Genomic DNA, 8,929 nt, shown 5'->3' with positions numbered 1-8,929 from the left:
CACTCAGTCCCAGAATGATGCCTTCTCAACTTGGGTGTTTCTTCCACTGAGAAACCTCTCCTGGGTCTCCAGAATTGGGTTAGATTTCCCTCCTACTGGACCATCAGAGCACTTTCCACTCTGTATTTAACTCCCTGCTGGCTCTTCTGCCTGCCCCACTAGAAGTAAGTAAAGCCTACTGAGTCTCGCTTACCACTGTACTCCCAGCACCCGGCCCCATACATAACATACCGTTACAGAATCCGGATGGATTTGTCAAGATATTCCTGTAACAGATTTTAGATTCTAGAACACTAAGTTAAAAATATTACAGTCCATTCTCTAGGAAGAGCGAGACAGGGCTATAATTTATTCTGTGGTCTATGTCCTAATCAGACCAAAGTGTGTGACTTCCTCTGAGACAAATGACTCAAGATATTTTCATATGTGACAGACAGGGTATGAGTTGTCTTATGATTTAGATGCTTCATCATATATGAATGGTCAGCTGGGAGTGGTCCAGCAGAGGCCTTGGGGTTCGGAGGAGTGTCTTTCTGCATTGAAAGAGGACCTTTTGGGGCGCCTGGGTGGCTCAGGCGGTTGGGCGTCTGCCTTCAGCTCAGGTCACAGTCTCAGGGTCCTGGGATCAAGTCCCTGCATTGGGCTCCCTGCTCAGCAGGGAGTTCGCTTCTCCCTCCTCTCTGCCCCTCCCCCCACTGCTTGTGCACGCCCTCTCAAGTAAATAAATAAAATCTTAAAAAAAAAAAAAAAAAAAAAGAAAGAGAACTTCTCCAGCTCTGGAGCGATTCAGGTACCTCTTCGGATTATGTGAATCTCAGCAGGATTGCAGTCTTGCCTGGTATCTGGTAGCAGAGGGAATGTGTTGCATTGTCCTTGGAAGACAGTGGCTGAAGTTTCCGAAAATACGGTAACTAAAGCTTTGAGGAGCTTTTCACACCAAGAAGTCAGAGTGCTACTTCAGGCATTCTGTTAAATAGTGACTTTCGTTCTCGGGAGTCTCTGACACCAGGTAACATGCTGCTGGTATTTTAAGAAAGATTCCTCTACTTCTCCTTTTCACTTGATGACTGCATGAGCTGTTCTCAGAAGCACCTCGCTGCACTCACTGCCGGCCGCTGGGCCTGCGCCTTGTTCGAGCTATTCCTCGGGGTTCCAGGGCACGCTCCCATGCTCCCGTGGGCGTCTCTGCTGTTCCTCGGTAAGTGCTGGTGGGGAAGCCTCCGCTCGAGGAGGAGCCAGGGCCTCTCCACGAGCCAAAGGCTTCCCCTGTGGACTTTGGGACAAGTGGATTATTTATGCTTCTGTTTCAGAGCCACAGAGAATGAACCAAGGGGAAGATACTGAGGGGATTGGGGGGGATTGATTTCCAAAAGTGCATCCATCGCTTGCTTTTAATTGCCTACAAAAAATTCCTCCTACTCAAGAAGTGGGCTTATTTTTCCATATAAAAAAAATCTACAGTTAGGGGCTGCTTGGCTGGCTCAGTCGGTGGAACGCTTGACTCTTGATCTCAGGGTTGTGAGTGTGACCCCCACGTTGGGTGTAGAGATTACTTACAAAAAACTTAAAAAAAAAAACTTAAAAAAAAATCTGCAGTTAGATTCAGTTACCTCCCCAATCACAGATCATGGAGACCCAGGCTGAAAGATGAACTGAGTCTGTGTGAATGTCCTAATTGTGAGCTGATGTAGAAATGAGCTTCTGCTGGGAATAGTTATTTCCTTCTCGGTGTCCTACGATCATGCCTGCTCTGATAATTGCAAAAAGCATGAAAGGAGCAGAAATAAGATGGTTCCCCTTCGATTATTTCTCCCTGCGTCTGTACTATTTTCAGTATTTGTCCAAGTGAGGCACTGATTTCCTAGTAGCTCAAACTAGGGAAACAAAGACCAGTCAGTCAGTCGTACAGTAAATATTTATGAAGCGTGTTTGTCTTATTCCCAGCTGCATGTCCAGACCCTAACTAAAGGACCAGTTATTAGTGTGGCTGGCACATCATGGGAACTCGGTAAAAAGTGAATGAAGGGGTACACTGGGCACAGTGCAGTGCTGGGCAGTGAGAGGACACAGGGACGTGGAGGACAGTCTCTGCCCCCAAGAGCTGACCCTCTAATGAGGAAATCAAGGTACAAGTGCAAGAGCATTTGACTTGAAAACATAGACAAAAATATTACACAGGGGGTTATAAGATAATGTGTGATAATTATTCACTCTTGCTGATAGTAATTAATAATTAATTGCTGAGCCCTGACTATGCCAGACACTCGTCAAAGAGTATCCCATGTATTGATCTATCCAATCTTCTAACAATCAGTGAGCTGGAACTGCTATAAATCCCATTTTACAGATAAGGGAGCCGAGGCACAGAGACAGTCTCTTGCCTTAAGCTCCGTGCAGTGGCAGAGCCGGGAGGGAAACCCACCCATGGCATTGGGACCACGCTGCTAGCCGCCGTCCCGCGCTGCATGTCCAATTTCCAGCCCCAGGGAGCTGTGACTGCGGTGTTCTGAGCCTAGAGCAGCGTGAGGGCACGGCAGCCCACAGGCATCCAAGAAGGCTTCATGGAGGAAGTGGCTTTGCTCGGGGTGTCGGGCTTGGGTGTGACTTGACTTTGCTCGGTACTGAAGGAGACTAACGTCCCGGGCGAGGAGACGGTGAAGCCCCGTAGGACAGCAGCCACAGCACGGTCGTGTCTGAGGAAGAGTGACAGTGGCCATTCATGGAAGACTTACTAATTAGACTCACTGAAATAGGACTACGAGGCCACTTTTATGGTCCCCATGTGACCGATGAGGAGAGGCAGGCTTGGGAGCTTGCCGTAGCTTGCCCAGTGCTACACGGCTCAGCTTCAGGCCTCGGTGGCCATGGCTTCTCCGGGTGGTGGAGCTGGGCGCTCCTCTCCCACCCTCGGATGGGCTGGGGCGGGCAGTGGGCTCTCTGGGTGGGAGGGCTCGGCTCCATGCCTCTTGCTGACCTTGGCCCTCACCTCTCTTACAGCCGCAGTTGATGGACAGCTTGGTAAGTAGGTCCCCTTTTCCTTTTTTCTTTTATGTTTCTAGATATTCTAGTGACCATCTCTGCACGAAATGCTGATAAGGGGGGGCCTGGTACTCGCGTCCTCATCCTGAGGACTTCGGGCAGGGCAGCATCACCCCGTCCTATGACCCTGACCCTAGGAGTGGGAGTCACACTCTTGGGCCAAATCCGCCATTGTGTCAGGTGAACCTAAGGGGCCTGGGACGCAGGACATGGAGGTCAAGGAGGGGTGTGTCCCCACCTGATGTGGGGTGCTGGCCAGCCTGACAGAGTGCGCAGCCCCCGGAGGAACACTAGGAATAGGCTGAGACCGCAGTGGCGTCGGAGGGTGGCCGAGGCGCAAACAGCTCTGCTCCTCCACCCTCCGTGGCCCAGCCCAGCACGGCCACAACCACTGCATCCCAAACTCCAGCACGCTGTGAACAGCTCAGATCACAGTGCCTCTGAGCGCCCACCTCTGGTCAGCAGGAAGGCCCCCTCTCTGGGGGAGCTGTCTCCAGGTGCAGTAGTAATCCCTGAAAATCCCTTCAAGAGGGCGCCTGGGTGGCTCAGTTGGTTAAGCGACTGCCTTCGGCTCAGGTCATGATCCTGGAGTCCCGGGATCGAGTCCCGCATCGGGCTCCCTGCTCAGCGGGGGGGGTCTGCTTCTCCCTCTGACCCTCTTCCCTCTCGTGCTCTCTCTCATTCTCTCTCTCAAATAAATAAATAAAATCTTTAAAAAAAAAAAAATCCCTTCAAGAGCACCGAGTTCATCCTGGGGCCTGCTCGCTGTCGCCCAGCCCCAGCCAGCTGGCGTGCACCCTCTCCCCTGCGGCTCCTGGCTCCGCAGTCCTTCCGCTCGATGCCTGGACACAGACCATCTCCCACAAATCGCTGCCCAACTGGGAAGAGACTGTAACTTGACAGAACTTTGTTAAACACTCCGGGAGGGAGAAATAGAATACAGAGAGTGTCTCAGATGAGCTGCCAGACGTGGTTAAGCTAGAGCTCACTGACTCAGTCCCAGCCTCACAAGGCCCTGACCAGATGTGTCTTCTTGCAGTACATGGCAGCGGCAGGTACAGGACCGGTGGGGAATCTGGCTGCACCCCCCTGGCCGAAGCTTCCCCTCCTTGGGGCAGGAGAACTGCTGCCCTGTCCCCACTTCCCATCCCAGAGGCCTCCCAGGAATACAGACAGTGGGGATTTCTGTTCTCTCCAGGAGAAACACGACTCACTGGAAACATGGGACATTCTATGCACTCCTCTAAAGAGAGAAAGAAAAAGTCTGCAGAGACACATGAACGTTTGCATTACCAAACAGAACATTGAGCTGCTTCATCTAAAACAAGCGTTCAGGTTACTCTCTGCCCCCAAACACGGGGAGGGTATTTCCTTTACATTTGGGTGTAACTAAAAGATCTATTTGGGCATTCTTGCAGACAAAGGTAAGAATACTTCAAGTCTCAAGCTTTAGAAAAGCAACCATTTGTAGGTCCTTAAAGGTAGATAGTCCTCCTTATCTGAGTGTCAAGGTACTAAAGAAAAAACACACCTCAAGGGATTCCACTTAAAATTTTATGGTAAATTACATACCCCCATAATTGAGATTTTAGTTTTGAAAAATAAAAATAATGCAAATGGAAATAATCTGGCTTATTTCTGCTTCACAGCATTTAGATTACCATAGGCAATTTGCAGAACAAATTGAATCGAATACTGATTTTTTAAATGTGGTAGCTGTCACAACTTCAGGCATCCTGATGGCTCAGGGCGGGAAGCTGGGGGAGGAGGGAGGCACCTAAAACTATAAGAGAGCTCCCCCCCACCCCGCCCCGAACTTGACCTTGCTTTGCTCCTTTACTGCAGGGGTGAAACCTCCTGCAGCAACCCCATCCCCAACCCCCCCCCGGCTCTGTTCCCCTGACAGCCCCTCACCCAGAACTCCATCCTGTGGCCGCTAACTATTCCCAGCGTCCTGAATTCCTGCCTCTCCGCCAGAATCCGAGAGGGCACTTTCCAATCCCGTTCCCTGGTGCAGCCGCGTGCGGTCAGCCCATCAACCCACGGATCTTTCGGCGGGCTGGACAGCAGTAAGATAGGGGGAGGTGTGCGAGAGCGTGTATCCAATAGCGAGTAACATCCCAGGGAAGAACAATGTCTCTTTCCTCTTAAGTTTATCACTGGGGCCGGCCAATTAGACAGACAAAAGATAGGTGAGCAGGGGAAAGATGTGTATTCCCTTTTCAGAGGGGCGTGCAGAAACTGCGAGCCAGGGAGACGGCTAGGACTTGGGGCTGGGACGCCGTCTGAGCAGGGAAAGGGCCGGGATGAGGGCACCTGCGGGAAAACAAATGACATTCAGGAAAGACAAGCCAGCCCTTTGGAGAACAGATAGATGGCAGCTGAAGTTTGTGACAATATCTGTTGAGTCCCTGGTGATCAGGGTCAGGGCTTCGTGGCAGCTCCTGGGGAGGCGATTTATAACAGTATTCTTTGGGGAGGCCCTGCTGTTAGGCAGGTATGGGTGTTCGGAATAAAATAGGAAACCTATTCTGCAATACCGTCAGCTCAAGATACTTTTTAGGCCACAGTGGCGTGTTCTGAATACCTTCAGTGACCAAGCACGGGCGGGCAGCAGGGAGTCCCGAGGGATTTCCCCCAGGGCCGGCCAGCATCTCCCCCTCCCACAGTACCTAGGGCCGCTGGGGTTCTCCCCTCAAGGCCAGCCTGCTCCTACAGACCACCGAGTGGCCACTACACTCCCGGGAAAGGCGGACACAGCTGGAGAACCCGCAGTCCTCCCGGGGGTGTTCCGGGTCCTCGGGTCCATCCCACACAGAAGACTGCGCTGCGGACCACAGGGGTCTCCATCGCAGACTCTGTCTCTTCCTTCCTCAGCAGCTGCACCCAAACCCGTGATTTCCCTCCATCCTCCATGGATCACCTTCTTCAAAGGAGAGGCAGTGACTCTGACTTGCATTGCACCTCGCGTCCACGCAGCAGGGAACATAAAATGGTACCGGTGGTACCTCGGCACAGAAATGCTATGTGAGACCCCAGGAAACACCCTCGAGGCCCGTGTCTCTGGAAGGTACAAATGCCAGACCCAGGACTCACCGCTAAGTGACGACGTGAGCTTGATCTTTTCTTCAGGTGAGCAAGAGGGTGAGTTAGTGCAAACGTTAGAAGTGGTTCCGGTGCATCCTAGTCCCCGGGAGCTGGCGAGACCTGGGCTCCTTCCTGCTGCTCGAAGCCCCGACCTCCTCCGGCCTCATGTCCTTAGTGTTCCTCGTGTCTACAGGTGTTTTTCACACTACTGTTGACATTAGAGTTTCATCATCTAATGGTAATCAGTAGACCTCCCTGCACGTTTACACAGTGGAGGAGGAGTTCATTTTTAGGGGATTCAAAACACAAGCCACCTTAGCCCCGGCCCTCCGGGCACGCACAGCCGCCGCCCGCAGGAGGAACGACACAGACAAGAATGCACTGAGCACCAAGCAGGTGCGAAAAGTGGCCTCGGACAAGAGTTTGGAGGAAAGAGTCTCCGCCTCAGGCCTGTGTCCCCACCTGTCCTGACACCTGACCCTTCCCTACTCCTGCTTTCCCGCCTCGGGGGCACCACTCTTCCTGTCCCGATTTTCGCAGAGAATGATTTGGACCACTGCACGGCCCTGTGCTGGGGGAGAGGCTGTCCCTCAGTTGCCTTAGACAGAGAGGAGAGAACTGACCTCTCACAAGGATCTGAAGAGCAGGAGCATGTCTGCACGGGACCCATTCCCCATCCCTCGCCCCTGGGTCTGTGTCTGACCACAAGCCTGCTGCAGAATGAGCCCCAGCGCACGGTGACACTTTCTAGTCTGTTCCCTCCACGGTGACTCCAGCTCTGGGACCGGGGAGCAGGCTGGTGTGATTTTTAACCGTGTTCGACAATGTCTGAGTGTCGCTCACCTCCCACTCAGTTCTCCATCCCCACGTTAGAATCCTCTACTAGGAATCTGTCCTTGAGTGTGAAACAGGTGCTGGGTTGGTGTGTTTGGGACTTATTTATGAAACAGGTCATGAGGATTTGGAAGGAAATGAGTGAGCCTGGGGCAGGAACCTAAATCCTGTGGAAGAGAAAAGAGAACCCGTCGAGCCTCGTAGGCCGAGCTGCACGGAGGAAAAGGGTGTTCCTGAGTGACAGGCTCTCGTCTCTGTGTGCTTTCCAGGATCGCTCATCCTTCAGGCTCCACACTCCGTGTTTGAAGGTGACACGCTCCTTCTGAGATGCCAGGTGAAGGGGAGAGAGAAACTGGGCACTGTGAAATACTGCTGGAATGGGCAAGTTATCTCTACCTCTGATAAAGGCCAGGATCTTTTGATACCACAAGCAAGTTTGAACAACAGCGGCCATTACCAATGCATTGGATTTCTGGAGAGAAATCAGCACACCTATAGGTCAAATAAGAGAATTATTAAAATTCAAGGTAAGCTCTTCATTTCATATAGATTGCTGAGTAACGTCAGGGTGGGGAGCTGGGTGTGATGGGGGATCCATACATTGATGCCCCAACTCTGGATAATGAGAGGTGTAGGTCCTCCAGCAAACACAGTGAGCGGGGTCATTGCACTGGGAGCTGGGAAAGGATGATGGGATAGCGGGGTCGATGAGTCTCTGTCTTGCTGTGTGTCTGTCTGAAGTTCCCTGGGACCAAGAAGCCAAGGCTGCCCATCCCGGGGCTCTAAGTACCGCATTCTGAGAACTCGGTTTACCTCTTCTCTCCAGAACTATTTCCACGTCCAAAGCTGGAAGTCACACCCCCCCAGCCTACGGAGGGCGGCTCAGCAAACCTGAGCTGTCAGACACGGCTGCCCCTCGAGCGGCCGGATGCTCTGCTGTCCTTCATCTTCTTCAGGGACCACGGGGTCATGCTATCCAACTGGAGCAGGTCCCCGGAACTCCAGATCACAGCCATCTGGAGAGAGGACTCGGGGTCCTATTGGTGTGCAGCCGCAGCTGGGGTCCCCAGCATCTGCAAACACAGCCTCCCGATGCAGGTCCACGTGCAGGGTGAGTGTCAGAGAGCCGGTGGAGGGCGGGGCTGTGGCACCCTCCCCGACGGCTCCCCGTGGCCTGTGCAGGGACAGACTGCCCAGCACTGATGGATTTAGTCATCCTGACGGATGCAGGCTGGCACTGAGAAGTCAGGTACTATAATAAAAGAAATACAGGGCTCATTTCTACCACGATCTTTCTAAAAACTCAGACTTCCTTTGGAACTCTAGCATGAAATGATAGAGTGGTTCATGAAGTTAGATACAAAAGTTAGGGAAAACAAACAAAAAGCAAGGTGTCCTGAGCTGACACATTCTAGAAGGCCAGGTCTTGGGGCAAACTATTGAGGAGATCAGCCTCAGCCTCTTCCTAATCAATAGCAGCAAATAATGGGAGTGCCCACCACATGCGATGCCCAAGAGGACACACAGGTAAAGATAAACATGCTAAGTATTGTCTTGTCTCAGGTACAAAAGCAGGACTCCTGGAAATGGGTGTGGTCCAGCCCGGTGGGGGGCCACTGTCTCTGCCACCTATCCCTGCAGACAATCCAGACTGCCAGCTAGGACATCAGACAAAACTCACAGGCGTCTTCAGGGATAACCAGTTTTTCTCTCCTGGGGCTCCGTGTGTCAGGATGGAACTGTTACATTTGGCGACGTTCTAGGTCCAAACGCCACAGTCTACAGGCTACAAAGCCAGCCGCTGCTGGAGTATATCTTCAAGTCACATAAAGAGTGTCCCCATCCAACGTGCCAGCCCTGCCCTCCCCACACGGACCCTCACCTGCCCTCTCGTGTTCACGCAGGTGTCCCACGGGCCCTCGCCTGCCCTCACCTGGCCTCACCTGCCCTCACCTGCCCTCACCTGGCC

The 8,929-nt window shown here is 52.6% G+C and overlaps 1 protein-coding gene across 1 annotated transcript in view; it reads left to right on the top strand.

Annotated features, from left to right (window-relative positions):
* Positions 1–1,084: 1,084 nt before the first annotated feature.
* The window catches only part of FCRL4 (Fc receptor like 4), a 19,937-nt gene continuing 12,092 nt past the window's right edge, over positions 1,085–8,929 (top strand). Inside the window, exons 1-5 of the mRNA XM_035009575.1 lie at positions 1,085–1,198; positions 2,998–3,018; positions 5,917–6,171; positions 7,230–7,487; positions 7,787–8,071. Of these exons, the coding sequence (XP_034865466.1) occupies positions 1,168–1,198; positions 2,998–3,018; positions 5,917–6,171; positions 7,230–7,487; positions 7,787–8,071 (850 nt within the window). The 5' untranslated portion in view covers positions 1,085–1,167. The remainder of the gene's footprint in view (positions 1,199–2,997; positions 3,019–5,916; positions 6,172–7,229; positions 7,488–7,786; positions 8,072–8,929) is intronic.

This window comes from Mirounga leonina, unplaced genomic scaffold, assembly GCF_011800145.1.
Source record: "Mirounga leonina isolate KUSES-001 unplaced genomic scaffold, KU_Mleo_1.0 Mir_154, whole genome shotgun sequence".
NCBI classification, from domain to species: domain Eukaryota; kingdom Metazoa; phylum Chordata; class Mammalia; order Carnivora; family Phocidae; genus Mirounga; species Mirounga leonina.
This window is presented reverse-complemented; position numbering and strand designations above follow the sequence as displayed.